The sequence below is a fragment of the Narcine bancroftii genome, chromosome 6 (assembly GCF_036971445.1).
Source record: "Narcine bancroftii isolate sNarBan1 chromosome 6, sNarBan1.hap1, whole genome shotgun sequence".
Lineage (NCBI taxonomy): Eukaryota > Metazoa > Chordata > Chondrichthyes > Torpediniformes > Narcinidae > Narcine > Narcine bancroftii.
The window spans coordinates 18,672,043-18,691,465 of NC_091474.1; the positions used below are offsets into that span (position 1 = coordinate 18,672,043).

Below are 19,423 nucleotides of genomic sequence, written 5' to 3' on the forward strand. Positions count from 1 at the left end.
TAACGTTACTGACAAAAGAAACACAGAAACAGTATATACTGGGCTCTTCAGCAAACAATGAGAAGCTGGAGCCGGTATACAGGTTACACTGAGCCCCTTCTGCATCTCCTTGTTTCCCACAACTTTGTCTGTCTTTGGCTCCCCATGGCAAAGTTTCAAAAATAAAATATTTAAATGCTTCTGCTCTATTATTTTTCCTCCTCAATACAACATCCTCCATGTTCACACTCTCCATTTTTATATAGTTAATTTCACTATGCATCTTCACCTTACCAAATTACAACCATTTGGGACCACAAACTGAAACTCTCCACCCAAAACTTGTTTTCTCTCTCTCTCTCTCTCTCTCTCTCTCTCTCTCCTTCCTGAAAATTTATGTTGACATTGACTGCATTCTTGTTTCTGAGTCAGAAAGATGTGTTTATCTACTTCTGAGACTAGGATGTTCAATTGAGATTGATATTGCATCACTGCATAGAGGGCATAAAGTACTGTCAAAGATGCCAAATTGCACCCAAGTTTGTAAAAATTTAGACCCCGTTTACTTGTTCAGACTGGTGCATAGCCAATAGAGCTATTCTCACAGCCTGTGGTCCTTCCTGATCTCTGGTGAGACTGCAAGGAATTTGCATGTTCTCTTGTGACCATCTTGGTTTCCTCTGGATGTTCTACTTTCCTTCCACATCCCAGAGTTGTGTGGGTTGCCAGGATAATCAGTCAGTGTAAATTACCCCTTGTATGTATTTGAATCGTAGAATCTTAGGAGAGTCGATGGGAATGTGGAAAGAAGATTAGTGTAGCACAAGTATAAATGAGGTTAGTGCAAAAGCTGTCAATGTCTTCAGCCATTCTCAAACATTTTTTGGCTATTGGCCCCCTTCAGAGTCTGCAGTCAAGTTTAGTTGGTTTCCTCCATACTTCTCTCCTACCAACTACATAAAAAACATTTTAATTTTTTTAAGATTTCATTCTGTCGCCGCCCCCCCCCCCCCAACTTAAATGCACTGTGGTTGCCAATGGGGCTCCGTTGAGAATGGCTGGTCCCTGGGTCATCATATGCTCTCAGTCAAACTCAAAACGGATGGTTCTGATCATTCATTTTGTAGTTGCTTTTGAATGTTTACTGTGTGCTAAATGTCTGTCATGTTTCATACATTTATAAAGTGATTTTAAAATCAATGTGCTTTATTTATCCTGTATTTATAGAAGGCACTACAATATTGCAATCTTTTTTAATATTTAATTGAGAATGTCTATGGGTACCAGTTCCAACAGCTCAATTATTTTTGGTTTGATGTGAGGCAGGTGTTAGTTCAAGCAACTCATATACACATAAATCTTGACATGAAACTTGAAGTAAAAATATGCTAAACTTGATTGCTTAATTTCCTATTCCTTCCTGCCCCTCAGTGCTGGATTAATGTCCTTGTATGTTTTTAACTGGACAAACTTTTGATAAGTCACTTGAGGGCTGTGAAACAAGCATTAAGGCAAGGGAGTTTTTATTGAATATTTTTTACCTTGAGGTCAATCATATTCTTTGGAACAAGTTCACCGTGAATGAAACTGGAATGATTTGAATTTCTATTCACTTTTGTTTACCAGAATTAAAAAAGCTTGTTTCTAGAAGCAGAACATATTATTTTCAGTAGTTTTCCTGCAAATTGTATCTCCGTACCCAACACCATTTATATTGCCAATAAAATGCCACAGAATGCTTGGGGGTAACTTTATTACTGTATATGTATAATTCACCAGATAGTCGGGCCCTGCTTTCACCCATTGTGCAGTGGGGGAGGAGACAAAGAGCAAAAGGTGAGGATGGTTGCTTGAAGAAAGAAAAACAATAAAATATCAAAACGAAATTATCATGCTTATATGTTTTCACACAGCATGAACGATTAATCGGTGGCATTGCTTAGAGACCTTATAAACAGTTATTTGTCCCCTGCTTCAATTCGAAGATAGCCTATGAGGAGGGAGGCCAAAAGAATTTCCATAGAAATGATTAATGCTTTACATGTATAGCCTTGCTACATGAAAAGAGTTGTAAATCACAAGTGTCCAAAACATGAGTAAGTAATGACACTCTTTTGTCTAATGGACACTCCCATCTATATACAATGTCCCATTTATTCAATGAATTTGGTACTGAACACATTCTGGAATGTACCTTGTCGTTCAGTGTTGATCACTGGCAGTTATTAGTTTTATTTTCATTGTTGTTAATGTTCACATTCCTCGGCATTGGAGTTATCTCCAACTCCCACAGAATCAAGCAGGGCATCAGACTGAGGTTGTGTGAGTAAAGCTGGGTATCATATTGCTTGAGTACAGGTAATAAACTTTTAACATTCAAGTTCTTTTTTTAGTGTTGGTTGCCTGAAGCTGTGTTCTCTCATTGACAGACTTAATAAAGAATGATGGATCTATATGAAGTGACATTGTTAAGAGTTAAAAAAAAATTCCAGCCTGCTTTGTTTCCCAGCTAACAGATACAAGGGCTTTTTTGTTTTGGTATCAGTTATTAAGATTTTGCCTTACAGCAATAAAGCTACCTCCTTTCCTCTGCCCTCCATTCAGAAGAAAAGAATTAGATATTTTGCATGTGATAATTCAGACAAAACAGGCCTACTGGGGCCTGAAGGAAGAAGAGTTTATACAAAGGTAAAGCCCATGCTTCCTGTTTTTTTGGCAAAGGGGCTTTAGGGCCACGTGCCATCGAGGTGTTTTGTAGTTGTTCTGGGGTTTTTTTAGGGCTTTATTTGCAAGGATAACCCAGTTACTCAAAGTTTTACAGCTGTCCCCTCCAACCATTTAAAATTCATTTAAGGGACTTTAGGTAAAATAAGCAACATAACTGGGTGGGGGGAGGGGGGGTCTCAAGGCAAACAATGATAGAATTCTTCAGCTTCCCGCCGTGTGAAAAAGACAGGCACAGACTTAAGCTGCAAAATGTGTTATCCCTATAAAGAACGAGGCTAATGACAGCACCATCCATCTTTTTTTATTCCTGTGAGCAGCCTCACAGAGATTTCACATTACATTCCCTCTTCTCCTCTTTGTAGTGGAAAACTTGCAAAACTGACCAAATCTCTGGTTCTGCAGCATGCTGCAGAAGGTAGGAGTGTGGCCAATAACTGAATGACAAGGTTATTAGTAAGACTCAATAATTTTTTGTTGATGGCTCCATTCAACATTCGAGAATAGAGGTTACTGTACAGTAAATGGATGGGTTATTTATTCAAATCGCTATTTTAGATATTTTGTACTTCTATTTCTTCTTCGTACCACATGTCTTTAAATACAGTTGGGTGAAATAATCTGGTTCTTCTTTCATTTCAGTCCTTGTCTTTCTTTGGTCAATCCAGTCACTGGTATAATTGAGCTGTAAAGGATAAATCCAATCCCACCCTTGGAACCATTTAAGGCTCAGATTAAGTGGGGGAAAAATCCTTTTTTCTTTGTTAACATGAACTGTTTTGTTAGTGGCTTGCTAATTACAGTATGCAGAATACCTTGTTTCTCATTCTTTAAAGATGAACTTGAGCTCATGGAAAGGTAGTTAAATACTAATTGGAACATCTAATGTAAATATCAATCAATGTAAGGAGAATCAAGGCTTTCAACACCCAAAATAAAACAAAACTATTAATCTTTTCATGTGCATTTTCTAACAGTGCCGAAAGGCTATCATAAAGAAAGCATTGAACCTTGGAATTAAATAATGAGGCCATTAGGCCCTGCAAGCATGGACCATCTGATGTTACCCTCCTTGCTTTTTACCCTGCACTATTAACTCCCCTCCCCCCACTAAATACTTTAACCAATTTCAGGTCAATAATTGATATTGTCAGAATTAAGGGATCAACTCAGAATGATAGCATTTGGCAGGATCTATATGGACTAATGAATATCAGAAGGATTATCTTTTTTATTGGTTTTTATAAGAAATAAAATACAATGAAGAAAAGAGAATGAAACTGAAAATACAATATCAAATATATATAGCTATATAGATGTATGTATAGATATATCTATATAGATATATAGATAAGACCAAACAATATAAACTTGGTCCCCCCTCCACTGCAATGGGTGAAAATTAAAAACATCAAAAGTATCATATAAAAAAACCCTCCTGACCTACTCTAATAAAAAAAACAGCTGAGCATCTTATCCTGAGCGTTACGTATATTTTGTATTTTTTGGTTCCTACCGTAAATCAAAAAACAAAGGTAAGACTATATCTCATCTGGAAGAGTAAATACATCTAATCACATTAGAAACATTTATATCATATGAAGATAAGACATAAAAGGTCACCATGTATCTTCAAATTTCACTGATGAATCAAATACATAATATCTAATTTTTTTCTCAGCATAGGCAAGATATAATATGAGAAAACAATTGAAATACTGTTGGAGGTCTAGAGTCTTTCCATTTGAATAGGACGGCTCTTGTTGCCAACAATATAGAGAGAGAAGGCCACAACCTGTTAAACAGGTACAGAAAAACTCACTATGACTCGGTCAATAACCCCAAAAAGAGCAGTAATTGGATTGGGTCGTAGCTCCACCTGAAGTATAATTGAAAAGATATTAAAAATTTATTTCCAATTGTTTTCTAAGGATGATCAAAACAAGATCAAAACACGTATGACAATGTAGCAATTTCAGATTTGCATTTGTTAGGAATAGAGTTAATATTTGAAAAAATACTAGCCAAGTTATCTTTGGACATGTGAACATGATGTGCCATTTTGAATTGGATTAATGAATGTCGGGCACATAGAAGATGTATTTATCAGTTTAAAAATCTTGTCCCATAGATCCTCAGATAAGGGTCTTGCAAGTTCTAATTCCTAAGCCTTTTTAATCTTATCAGGAAGTACTGGATGTAATTTTAATAATCTATCATGAATAATTCCAATTAATCCTATCTGAGAAGGATTCAATTGAAAAATATTATCAACTAAATCTAGTGGATGTACAACTGGAAAATCTAGTAATATGGTATTTTAGAAATTTCTAATCTGTAAATATCTAAAAAAAGAGTATTTGGTGAGTTATATTTACTTGCAAGCTGAACAAAAGACATTAAAAAATCTTCCTTAAATAAATTTGCAAAAGAAACAATAATTTTGATGTTGCATAGAGACAAGAATTCAGCAATTATTGATGATCGAAAAAATAATTATGAGAGATAACACCAGATAAGACAAAGTTTTTTAAAAATTAAACAATTTCCTAAATTGTAACCAGATTCGCAATATATGTTTGCGTATTGGATTAGATATATTCCTATTGATCTTGGAAAAGCTAAATGGAAGTGGGGCACCCAATAAAGAGGCCACTGAATAGAGCACAATTCTAAATCTGTCCATAATGAACTATCCACTTTATCAGAATAAAAAATACAAAAAGTTAGATAGTGAATATTAACAGCACAATAATAAAATCTAAAATTAGGTAAGACCATATCTCCATTTTTTTTCAATTTTTGTAAATGAAATTTAGTAATTCTAGGGGTCTTTTTCTTCCAAATAAAGGAAGAAATTTTTGAGTTTATTATTAAAAGATTTTGGGATGAAAACTGGAATCGTTGAAATAAATATAAAAACAGGTAATATTATCAATTTAGCTGCATTAATACAACCTATTAAAGATAGTGACAAAGGAGACGATCTCTCATACTCGAATAGAGGAGAAAAAATGAGTTTATATAAATCTTTTTGTAATTTTAACCCCGTAAAATTATCTCTAACAATCTTTAATGGGATTTGAGTGTAGATAGGTACCTGCATATTAATTAGAAAAAGTTCACTTTTATGAAGGCTTCATTTTTATCCAGAGAAAGAGCTTAATTGAGAAAACACAGGCAACATAACTTGGATAGATCTTTTGGTATCTGACAAAGGAACCTTACAAGTTACTTCATCTCTGGCAATCTGTTGAACCTCATAATAGTCTCTAAGGGCTATTGCCAGAGGTTCTAAAGCTAGATCAAATAGCAAGAGGATAATGGGACATCCCTGCCGAGTTCCCTTAGACAACCTAAATGAGGAGGATTTGTTATTATTAGTAACTATCATAGCTAAGGGGGGGGGGGGGGGTACTGTAGATCAATTCAATCCATGATGCAAAGCCCATACCAAAATTAAATCTCCTTAAGAAGGATTTTAATGTGGGTTAATTATACCATAATACATTCATTCATTCAGGTGCCCTGTTGTTCGGCGTGGACAATCATGTCTCTCCATCTGTCATGATCTCTGACCCTCTGAATTGTAATTGTTGCCTCCCCTGCTCTCCTTCAGTGAAAGATCCATCTTTAAGCTGACACCATAGTTATGTTGCCTTCTTCAGTTGCAGTGTCCATACCGGACGGGTGACCCTGGCCATTGATCAGTAGATTTGTCTGTCCAGCGTTTTTAGCTTTAGAACCATAAATTCCGATTTATAGAATCTGCTTGTAAAATCCATCCACTATCTGCAAACCATGGCTTCACATCACCCTGATTGGGAGGCTAAATAGGTACTGCCCCTTGTTACTACATAATATTACATAATACATATGGAAGCTTATTAAAAGGATTGTCTATTAACAAAGGTAAGAAGAAATTTAGTTGTGATTGTTTACATGCACTGATAATATCAATTAACATGAAGATGCGGTCACCATGATCATAAAATGTCCTTGAGATATACGCGCATTTGTTCATTATCCCAGTTTTGGCAAGGCTAGTTTTGAATGCTTGTGCTATTCTAAAATTCTACATTTTGTTCAATACATCAACAAATTTGGAGGCATTTTTAAGGATCATACCATGGAGTAGTTACTGAGAGAAACAGTTACAAGAGATGGATTAACTTCAGTAGAAATTCTTTCGTTAACTAAGTGTTTCAACAATAACAGCACACACTAAAAAGAATCCCTCAGTTTCTGGTCTTTAGTAGCCTCTGCAAGATCATTCTTCCACTCATATAATTAACATTTGCAGTTTAAATTAAACAGAAACGATTTTAATACAAACCAACAGAAATCTTTGAAATAGGTTATTTATGTGAATACCCACACTATAACTCCAAAGATGAAGGTGTGCAGCTTTATTCATTTACTTTAGTGTTACAAATCTGTTATCATTATTAGTTAGTTAACATTTCCATACATTTGGAATTTCTGTATATACAGTGTTAAGTTTGGAAAAAAAATCTCAATTCAAGATTATTATCATCTGATTGAAGAAGTACAACCCGATGAAACAGCGTTCTCTAGCCCTCGGTGGAAAATGTGCAGACACACATCCAGACATATCACAAATATAAACAATTTGTATACAGGACAAATATGCAAATATATAAATAAATAATTAGATTTGTTTAGTAAATATGAAAGTGTCGAATGGTTAGTGTGAGCAGTTCCTTTGTTTGTTCAGCATTCTCACAGCCTATGGGAGGAAGCTGTTTCTCAACCTCGTGATGATAGTTCTGCGGGAGTAGCTGAAAGATGGTGTGTGAGGTGTTATAGGGATCCTCACCAATTTTGCGCGCCTTCTTCAGACCTCGATTCTAGTAGATCATGTCGATGGGTGGAGGGAGACTCTGGTGATCTTTTGCCACTCTTATAGACCTGTGGATTGAACTCCGATACAATTCTCTACAGCAACCGCACCTGGAGTACGTGGATAGACTCTATCTATCTATGAAGATAAAATATAAATCACATGCATTTACAAACTCAACCAAATGCACACATTCTGCTGCTCTGTGGTTACTTCTTCCAGCAGAGTCCTGGTCCAGGTGCAACGGTTTCTGCTAGCCTAGTCTCCATTCTCCTTCCTTTCCCTTTCCCTTCTTTTCTCCAGTTCGCCACCCACTTCCCTCTCTATTCACAAAGCCATTCCTCCTCCCCTGCTTGTGTGCCCTCCCTTCCTTATCCACCTAGTACTTCCTGCCTTTGGGACTGTGCTCCTTCTCCTGCCCCTCCCACCCACCATTTTGTTTGGGCACCCGCTGATGTCTTTTCATACCTTGATGAAGGGATCAGCTCAAGATGGTGGCTATGTATCTTTATCTTTGCTACATAAAGTACACTGTTTGACCAGCATTGTGTCTTTACCATGTGAATTCCACTAGTAGAGCCAAGTTATCTCATACTAGCTCTGAGCTAAACAGAGATACCAAAGCCTTTGCTTATTAATAGCCCAGTTATCGGAAATCTGTGTGGTTTCCATCAAAAGATTGGTCCCAATGCTTTTGGGATATACCTCTTAATTAAAAGCCCTTTCATCAATCAATTCTTTTGTGAATTTATTAGACATGAATCTCTTCAACAGTTAATTAGCAACTGGTAATCCAGTGTTAGTTTATTGATACCTTACAATTATTTATACATTTTATAATCAATGAAGTTATCATTAACGCACATCTGTAAATCCATAACTGAACCAATCTGTAGCTGTGTCAATACTCTAACAATTGCAATGATATAATTATCCATAAAATTGTCTTTCTGCTAATTCAGGGGCACCCAACCTTTTAGTCTTTAATTTGGACATACAGCATGATAACAGGCCATTTCGGCCCACGAGTACATACTAGGTTAATTGGGCGGCACATACTCTTGGGTCGAAATGGCCTGTTTCTGTGCTGCATGTCTAAATTAAAAATTAAAAGGTTGACTACCCCTATAGCTAATCTATAACATTTTTCTTTCATGTCAGATGCAGGCATCCCTTTTTCCAATTTTCATTAGTAATGGCCTTCACCTGTAATTATCTATAATTTTTCTAAAAGCTATTCAAATGTTTATCAATGTGTCCATCAATAACAATATAATAAACATAGTCACTTGGAAGTAAGCCTTTTGTTAAATCTAACCATCTGTTAATCACTAAATCTCTCCATCTGTCAATCTCCATTGGTTAATCAATAATTCTCACCACCTGTCAAGCTATGAATCTCTGGATTAGTAAAACTGTCCAGCTACTAATGTATAATTAATATGTTTTCCCATCTGTCTGTTTGTAAGTCTAACAAAATGTAATTCTACTAATCCACAATCTGTTGGAGCATCTGTCCATCTATCTCTATCTAAGCCTTTTCTATTTAAATTAATTAATTTTAAAACAATCTGTATTTCCATCAAATTCTAAATCTGTTCATTTATCTGGCCACTTAAAAGCTGTATGAACATGAAAACATGGATCACGTCCATTTGTCATGATCTCCAATTTTTATTGCATTACCAAGATACAAATGTGTCCCTGTTTTTCTGTCCACGGTCTCATGCACTGCCAGACTGAGACCACCTGCAAATTGGAAGAACAACACCTCATCTTCTGTCTTGGCACCCTCCAATTGGATGGCATTAACATTGACTTCTCTAGTTTCTTTTAAACAGCCCCCCATCTTCATCCCCTGTCTCTTTTAGTACTCTCTCTCTCTTTCTCTCCTTTCACAGAGCCAAAATAATTTCTCACTTTTCCTATCCAAAAAGGGCACCTTTTGTTTGTTGGTCTGGACTCCTCCCCCTCTCATTCTTTCACCTTAGTCTTTATTGAGATGCCTGCCTTATTTTTGCTTGTACTGTGAGGAAGGGCTCAGGCCCAAAATATCAGTAATACATTGTATCTTTACCACCTATGGATGCTGCAAAACCAGCCGAATTCTTTCAGCATCTCTGTGTATTTTTTTTTCAGTCATTCTTGGTATAATCCTGGCCATCTCTGTCAGAGTTTATCAATTCAGTTCTGTCCATTAGTCTACATCAGCACAAAAACATTTGGAAAAAATGAAATGTGGACTTTCATTTCAAGGCAATTGGAGGTTAAAAGGGAGGAAGGAATGCTTTAGTTAATCAAAGCTTTGATCTGATCTGATCTCAATCGGAGTACTGCTCCAAATACTGGCTGTGGAACCAGAGGCACAAGTAATGTTCTCAAAAGACTTTCAGTAGAAATTCACCAAAATGACGGGTTAAAATAGAAAATGCCATTATTTTAGAAAGTTCAAGGTTGATCCAATCAGTTTGCATAAAATGATTAGAGGGTTCCTTTTATGGGGAAAATCTAGAACCAGAGTCTTTCACCTTAAAATCTGAGCCAGCATCTCCAGAAAAGGGGAAGAAATGTAGGATACTCTTTTCTCAAATGTAGGACATTCTTTTCTCAAATGTTGTGGATCCTGGATCAGTCCAAAGGATGCATGCAACTGTGCACCTCATGCAAGCCTTAATAGTGAGTGTTGACAGACTGTCCAATCACAGGGCCCAGTGAAGCTAACTTCATTTTTTATCCTGATGTTACCCATTGCTTAAACGTTCATCGGTAAATGCCGTGCTTCAACTATAATCTATTTGCCATATTCCCTTTCTGTTCTATCCCATATGAATGCCAATTTACATCTTACTTCATTTATTCTTTATTTATTCATTCCAGTGTTAACAAAAAGTCAATCTTCCCCATCTACATATGCTTTGTGATAAGATGAAAAGAATACATTGAGCAAATGATCACTTTTTAATATGTGGATGAAAATTGTTTGTCTTTTTTTAAAGCATGAATAAAACCATATTCCCTATCATTTGGCAGCATGGTATCATGCATTTTTAAAAGACTATCAAAAAACTGAGATTTTTGTACAGTATATCAATCTTTATCCATTTGTAAATTTATCATGGCAGCAGTCAACTTACCCACCTGTAACCTTGTCTACATTTAAAACCACACACTTGTCATTACATAGTTTGTCCATTAACCCTTATATCTAGAGGCCTTACCATCTGTTTATCTGGCTGATGTAATTCACCTGTCAGTCCATAAATCTGATCCATATTCATTTATAAACCATTTCACCTGTTTACAAAACTGCCCATTTACCAATCTATCAATGTTTAAGCCTATGCATCTATCACTTGATTTGTATATCTTCCTGTCTATAATTATGTCTTTCTGTATTTTTTTTTTTCTTTTGCTTCTCTTAACATTCACTAGTTATCTCATGATTTTTTTTTAGATTTAGACATACAGCATGGTAACAGGGTCCTTTTGGCTCATAAGCCAATTACACCCATTTGACCTACAACCCCCATAAGGTTTTGAACGGTGGGAGGAAACCCACACAGACATGAGAAGAATGCACAGACAGTACTGGATTTGAACCTGGATCGCTGGTGCTGTAACAGTGTTGTGCTATCCGTTGATTTGGATAGTTTAAGTCACCAGTTGTTTCAATCCATGAAAGCAGGCTTAAAGTGGGTATAATGAACAGGAGAAATTTGTGTGGAGTTATCACAATATGAATACTAATTTGTCATTTATCTTTGCAAACTGAATGTAACTGGATGTGTTGTTTTTTATATACTGTAGGTAGTGGTCTGACGGCAACGTCAGGGATTTATCAGGGAAACAATGGAATCACCAGCTCGACAGGCTTTAACAGTGCACAACAGGTATGAATAATATCATTCAATTCAAAAATATTTGAAGGCAATGTTGTAATCATTCAGAGACTAATTTTATATTATCTACACTTAGCTACAAATAATAAAACTCATAAACATTCACTTGAACTTTGATGAGCCATTGAGAAACATAACTCCTGAGAAAGGACTCTACATCAAGAAGTACTGAAAGGGGCAGGTGTGGAAAAGAGCTAATGTAGCCCTCTTAATGGTGCACTTAAGAGCACTCTCTGTGCCAAAGTAGTCCTTAGATGTCCCAATCTACATTGAAATGACCTCTTGTCAATTATTGGATATGGCTGAACAGATACCAAAAAAAATCCAAAGAATTCTAAACCAAGGATGTAGCCACTACACCATATAACAATTCTATTGATTATTTTGAGCAGGCAGTGAAAACCTGAGGGTTCCATGCTCATTGTGCTTTTATAGCTGTAAAAATATCCTCTATCTCAGAGCCCATACAGAATCATTAAGAAATGTTAAAGCTAATTCTGTTGGGCAATTTCTTTCCTTCGGCAGTCACAGATAACATGATCATGGGCCAGGAAAGCTAGAGAGAGTTAAAACATCTTCATTCAGATACCTTTTCTTAAAAATGAAGGAAGGCAATAAGCAAACAAGCCTCTGGTATTTATAATCTGCTTGAATCAGCCAATCACCTTATTTTAACAGTAATGTAGAGCAGCCATTCTCAGTGTAGGCCCTACAGACCCCTTGGGAGCCACAGCACATTTAAGTAAAGGCTTGTTTTCTTTTCATCTCACGTAACACATTTAAAAAAAAAAATGTTTTTATGTAGTTGGTAGGAGAGAAGTATGGAAGAAACCAAAACGATAGCTTCACAAAGAAGGGGGTCCATAAACATTGAGCAGGGTCCTGAGGGGTGGATGGAGGGGAGGGGGGGGAAGCAAGAATGGCTGCATCTTGGGATTATGTGTAAAGTTTATTTCCTGAATGATAGCCAATGCTGCTCAGAACATTTATTACATGATATTCTTCCCCCCCCCCCACATTGTCCCAAACTCATCTGTAGCCATTCAAATAGCATATTCTCACAGTATGAACAAAACCAATCAGATTCTTTACAAATGATTAGGTAATTCTGCACTTAAACAGTTCCACCATTCTTAGTAGTAAAACACAAAAGGCTGCATTGAAGTAAAAACACAATGCTGGAGAAGTTCAGCAGGTTAAACAGTGTACTTTATATAGCAAAGATATAGATAATGTAACCAATGTTTTGGGCTTGTGCTCCCGCCTACATTTTGCTAACACCTTGATGAAAGGTTAAAGCCTGAAACATTGGCTATGTATCTTCATCTTTGCGATATAAAGTACACTGTTTGACCTGCCGAGTTTCTCCAGCTTTGAGTTTTTACCTCCATTCTTATAAATGACAAGACAAAGAAATTGAAATCACATACTTTTGCTTTCCACACACTCCTGTCAATTTTATCAATTTTTTCCGAGACTCCAGTTCAATACTTGAGCTTGACAATGTGGTATCCATATGGGATGCTTTAGTCAGCATTCCAATCAAATGCCCTTAGGTCCCATTAATGTGTTCTAGCCCAAATATATATTTTTGAAACTCCTGTCTGACTTGGGAAAACCTCTGTGTAGATTAGCAGGGATAATGCTTGAATCTTATCTCACATTCTGCCTGATTTCTGTCATGAGAGTCCTTTTTGAAACCTATAATAGATTTTGTGGCATTGGGCTCTAAACACTTTTCAAATTCAGAAAAGCAATAATATTTAATGTGACATATTGTTGATTGTTTCTGTTTTCCAAGGAATACACTACATATCCAGGATTCCCACAAGGGCAGTATCCACAGTATTACAGCTCCCCATACAGCTCTCCCTATGTAACAGCAAACAGCATAAGTCCATCAGCCATTTCGGGAATGACCTATCAGATCCCAGAACCACCGATCGCTCTAACCAATCAAACAAGCGTAGAGTCAATGTCAGGTAAGTGCAGGAGTTAAATCTTCATTTCTGCCAGAAGCAATGGTTCTTATCTGCTACTTCTGGACATAGACCTAAACTAAATTAACTCAATGCAAAGAGCCTTTCAATAGAATAGAAAATGACGATCATCAAAAGAAATAATGAGAATATGTGCCACAGATTCGTTCCTCCATAAAATCATAATGGTAAACATCTTGATAAGATGTTTTAAAATTATAATATTCTTTAAATCCCTGTGAGACATGGATGGGGTGGAGGTTGTTTTTGTCTAAAATTACATTCAGCAAACAAATGACAGGCCCAAAACAAGTTATCGAATTTGTAATATATTATTAGAAGTAAACATTTTGTCATTTTTTTTAAATGAAGTGAATTTGAAGTATTTTTTTTCTGCAAGTTAACATATCACTGTCAGTTCCCTTTGAAAGTAATAAAGTGAATTTTCTGTCATTGCAGATAAATGCCCTATTCTCCTTACAAATATCACCCCAAACTCTCTCCTGCAGGCAAATGCAGCAGTCACCTCTCCTGCAGAAGAATACATCATTCCTCCACCTGTACCTGGAACAACCCCATTCTTAGCTTCTGCAAATAAATATGACCATTTCAGTTTTCCATCATAGCATGCCATTCCCAATTGTAAATGGATCATTAAATTGTATTCAACAAGGATAGTGATGGGTATGATGGAAGGAGAAATATCCTATATCCTACATTGCAGCAGATAACTAAAATTAAAAGTGGAATCATGTTTGATCTTTTGCGTAATGTTTAATTGCAGGTTAATTTGGGTGTTATATTAAATTATATTTCTCCAGTAAAATTGTAATAAACTATTTTACAAATTTGAATACAATTGACATTCTTTGAAAATTGTAACTTCAGAAAGAATTATTACACCTGGGTGATTATAACGTCCTGAAATACTATCGGTCTGAGGAATAAAAGCAGCGGAGAATGTATCATTGCTCTTGAATTTAAATGGTTGCTTTGGTGTGTAAATCTGGTACAAATCAAAGTCTGTCTTGAATAGAATTCTTTATAAATTGCCTTCTTACCAAAGGCTTAGAATGTAAAAAGGAGAAATATGAGAAGGGAGCCTGTTATGCAAAGGGTACATTGGTTTTGCCAACTTTCAGAGATTCTTGTGGCACATCAAGATCATTTTGAATGACTCAAAAAAAATACATTGAAATAAATGATATTAAATACCAGTCGTTTATTGCCTGTCAATCATCGCCACATTTTGGTGTTGGAATGCAAATCTGCGAACGTGCTTGCATTCAATGAGGTGGGAATAACAGCTGTTTTAAAAAATAGAAAGACTTTATTTTTTTAAAGATTTTTAAGTGAAATATAAAAAAGTGCTGGAGAAACTCAACAGGACACATAGCATCTTTAGGAAGTAGAAGGTAACTAATGTTTCAGGCCTTCATCAAGGTATGAACAAAAAGCAGGCAGGCATCTGAATAAAAAGATGGGGATTGGGAAGGAGTAGAGTGGAGAGGATGGGACAAGGGAAGGAGTCCAGGCTAACTCAATTTAAAATAATTATTTCATTTAGGTAAATGCTTTGAAACCATCACAAATTTCCTGACAGGCAATTAAATATTTCTGAATAGTCACAATTGGAATATAATAAAGACAACACACACACACATACCAACTCTACATTTATATATGCACATATACGTGTGTGTGTGTATATATATATATGTGTGTGTGTGTGTATATATATATATGTGTGTGTGTGTGTATATATATATATGTGTGTGTGTAGATATATATATATGTGTGTGTGTGTGTATATATATATATATATACACACACACACTATATATGTATATATACATATGCACACATATATGTACATATGTATAAATGTACACGCACATATATACTGAATATATGTGTGTGTGTGTGTGTGTGTATATATATATTTATATCTATAATTTGTGTTTGTGTGTATGTGTGTGTATATGTGTATGCTTTCCACAAGCAAAAATGTATTAATGACCAGATACTGTATCTGTTTGAGCAATGATGATTGAGGAGGAAATATAGAGCAGGACACAAGGGATAACTCGTCCGCTCTCTTTTGAAATAGTATCATGGAATTAGCTTGTACCCACCTGAGAGAACAGATTGGTCTCGTGCTAAAACATCAGTTCCAAAGAACAGCTCCACCAATCATACAATTCTCAGTACTGATTTGGAATGTCAGCTCAGAATTATTTGCTCAGATCTACAAAATCGCCCCTATTAGTAACAGAGAAACCAACTGCAACCAGTGAGGAGGGGGGGAAATCACAGAGCCCATGTATTGAGCCACAACGGCTTTGTCAAATCCAAAGAAGCCTCTTTGCAATAAGCAATTGTTTTCATTCCATCCTCCTGCCTTCTCTGTGGTATTATCACTCTTGTATTGTTGCCAGTTTGTTTTTCACTTTCTTGAATCCAACAGACTTGTAGAAAGTGCTAATATAATACAAAAAAAATATTGGCGGCTGACACCATAGTATCAGCCGCAAATTGCACTGAACTGAACTGCTGCATCCCATGCTAAACATCAGGAGGAGGGTACTGTAGATATTGTGAACATATTATAGACAGTTTGTTTCTTGCTGAACAGCAAGTACAACTTTCTTATCTGAAAAAAAGAAAAAGCAACGCTGAGGGGTTGCGTTTAACCTGATCAGAATGGTCTGTATTTGTTTGTTCCAGGAGATTACAGTACTCTCATCCGGCCAAGGACCCCTGTGAAAGATTTGGATTCAGATCGACAGCGGAGAAGCTCAGATGGAAAGTTACGTGGAAGATCAAAAAGGAACAACGATCCTTCCCCTCCACTGGACACTGACATTGAGGTATTGACTGATTGTCGATTCTTTCCAAACCATTACTCTATTCCAAATCAGTTATAATTCTGAGCTACAGATGCTTTCACAGTGGTATAATTATTGCAGCTTTCCAATCATTACGAAACTCAGGAATCGTGTTTTATTGTAGCAAAATTAGTGTTGCAATCACAGTATATCTGAATTATAATTGAACACGTGTTAGATACCTAATAAATTTGCCTTTACAGTGAAGATACCGCATCATTACTCATTTAGAGGTGTTGATCTCAACCCCCACCCCTACCTTCCCCTAACCATGCCAGGGTGAGCTCTCTGATCACCACTGCCAAGCAGTGAAGCCAATCTCATGGTCTTCCCACAATTAGAAGTGATTTTCAAGCTGCTTTAATTTTTTTATTTTCTTAAGATGTTTTCCGCTGCACTTCTCTGACTAATAGGTTACTGTATTTTGAAAGATAATTTAGATTATCCTTGGCCTTTTGCCAAGCATTGCCCACCCACTCCTTTACCATTGTTCCCTTCCCCCTCCACCACGCCTGCCAATTTCTTAATGCTGATCATAACAGTTGGGTCCTAATCCCTAGTAGGTTGGAAGAAATAAAACTGCTGATGCTGGAAATAAAATAGAGTTATTGAAATACTCAGGAAGTTTGCAGCATCTGGAGAGAAATAGTTCTCTTTCAGGTCTCCTAGGCCAAAAATAAGGCATGTAGAAAGGTTGTTTCCCATGGTGAGAGAGTCAAGGACAAGAGGGCACAACTTCAAGATTGAAGGGTGTTCACTTGAAAGGGAGATGCAGAGAATATTTTTCAGCCAGACGGTGGTAAATCTATGGAATTTTTTGCCACAGGCCAAGTTATTGATGTATTTAAGGCAGAGATAGATGGGTTCTTGATTAGCCGGGGCATCAAAGTTGATGGGGAGAAGGCCGGGCAGTGGGGAAATTCTTTAAAGTCATGATTAAATGCTGCGGCAGACTCAATGTGCTGAATAGCCTATTCCTGCTCCTGTGTCTTAAATTCCAATGACTCTATAATATCCTCTTATAAAGCTCCAAGGGTGTCATCTTTAACATGACCTGGGGTGCACTTTTTAATATCCTAAATGACAAATTCCTCAAAAAATACATGGTAATAATTTTTCAGTAAGAAATATGTATTGTTTCTTAATATGTTCAGAGAAGATACCATCACCTCAGTGCATGTTTTAGTGATATAATTTCAATGCATTGCTTTGTTATACCTTTTTGTTTCTTCTCTCCTTTATACTTAGTTTTGTAAACTTTTATTTTCAAGTCAAGTACAACTAGAATTCATATAAGTTTGAGTAAAGTAAATGGAAAGTGATTTTTGCCACAGGGTCATTGTTCCAGTATTTGATAATAAGGTCCATATAGTGTGATTTTAAACAGAAATTTGTTAGATTTTGTTGTAATTATGAAATCATTGGATTTGTTTCTTGAAGCAAAGAGCTTGTTGCTTCATTTTTAATTTCACCTAAAGCTATTCAAAAACTTTTTTTTATTTAATCAAGAACAAGTTGGAAGGCAAGGTAAAGCAGAGCTTCATTGATTTAAATTATTATAATATTCTGGTTACAGCTTGGTCTCTTTGGTTGAATCTGAGTTCCTGGTCTGCATCTCTCCTGCTTTGTTGAGCGGGCTAAGTGTCTGCCCACTTAACTCAGATGGTCAAACCTGAGAGTTCACATGTCCCCTCTGTGATAGTACAGATTCTATACAGATGTATATGTACAGATGGTCATGTAGGATGACTGTGATTGGCTGAGAGTGTAGCCACACCTACTGGTAGGTCTTAAAGGATTGGTCCTAGCCAGACCAGGTCATTCTGGACTGGTCGACCTACCTGTGATACGCTCCAGTCTTTTAGTTAATAAAAGCCTTGGTTTGGATCAACAAGTCTTTGGTTCTTTTGACACACATTACACCCTCTGTCCTTGAGTGGATAATCTTGGATAACATTCTAGTGCAAATGTGAAGGAGCACTGAAGGGTTGAATGATTTGAATTTTGGTTGAAGAATTAAGTCAAGTTTATTATCATCTGATTGCACAAGTCCACCCAATGAAACAGAGTTCTCTAGTTCTCGGTGCAAAACATGCAGACACACAACCAGACATAACACAAATAGAGACAAACAATACAAATGCAGGACAAGTATTCATATATACAAATTAATCAATAGATTTTGTTTCATGAGAAGGTGCTGCTCCTTCGCCTGGTGGTGCTGGCTCTAATACTCTTTATCTCTTTCCCATCGGAAGCAGCTGAAAGATGCTGTGTGTAAGGCAGAAGGGGTCCTCAATAATTTTGTGCACAGTCTTCGGACAACGATCCCAATCGATCCTGTCGATGGAGGGGAGGGAGACTCCAGTAATACTCTTTACATTTTCAGGGGAGTATTAAAAATCTAATGGAATATTTTTGACATTGGATAGTACTCTAAAACAGCTAATACTGATTAATGATCCACGGATCATTCCATTGGAATCTGAAGAGATGCAAGGTGGTATCAAAGTTATCAATTTTACAGCATTGCAAAGATCAGAAAGTTTTTTTAAAAGTGCATTTTTGAAGGGCAGAAACTCTTTATATAGATGGTAAACTTTATCGCTTTCACAGTGCCGATTCCGTATGGGTTGGCTGACTAATGTAGCAGGTCCATTCCCAGTATTCACGCGGTGTGAAATGTCCCAATCTGGCAGGGTGAGTTCAATTCAACTGGGTTCTGACACTTGCTGGGGGCAATGTCAGAGCCTGGCCGAGTTAACTCACTAATTGCCTTCTGGCGATGTGAAAGCACAACTTGGTCTTGCATTGTCACCGCTGGAGACAGGACCCCCCCCCCCCCCTTAAAATGCCGGGTTGTCAATTTACCGATAAATCATGGTGTAGTGGGAAAGGCTCATGAGGTGTAGCATGCCCTGTAAGTTTACCCACTTCATAGGGGGGTTGGCAGTGTGAAAGGGGTGCTTTCACACCACCAGAAGGTGATTAGTGAGTTAACTCGGCTGGGCTCTGACACTTGATCCCACCAAGTGTCAGAGCCCAGTTGAATTTAACTCATGCTGCCAGGATGGGATGTTTCACACCATG

General features: G+C 36.8%; 1 protein-coding gene across 1 annotated transcript in view; it reads left to right on the top strand.

Moving 5' to 3' along the window:
- LOC138735780 (eyes absent homolog 1-like) overlaps window positions 1-19,423 on the top strand; it is a 254,304-nt gene that overhangs the window by 138,152 nt on the left and 96,729 nt on the right. The window contains exons 7-9 of the mRNA XM_069884202.1: window positions 11,375-11,457; window positions 13,268-13,448; window positions 16,173-16,315. Of these exons, the coding sequence (XP_069740303.1) occupies window positions 11,375-11,457; window positions 13,268-13,448; window positions 16,173-16,315 (407 nt within the window). The remainder of the gene's footprint in view (window positions 1-11,374; window positions 11,458-13,267; window positions 13,449-16,172; window positions 16,316-19,423) is intronic.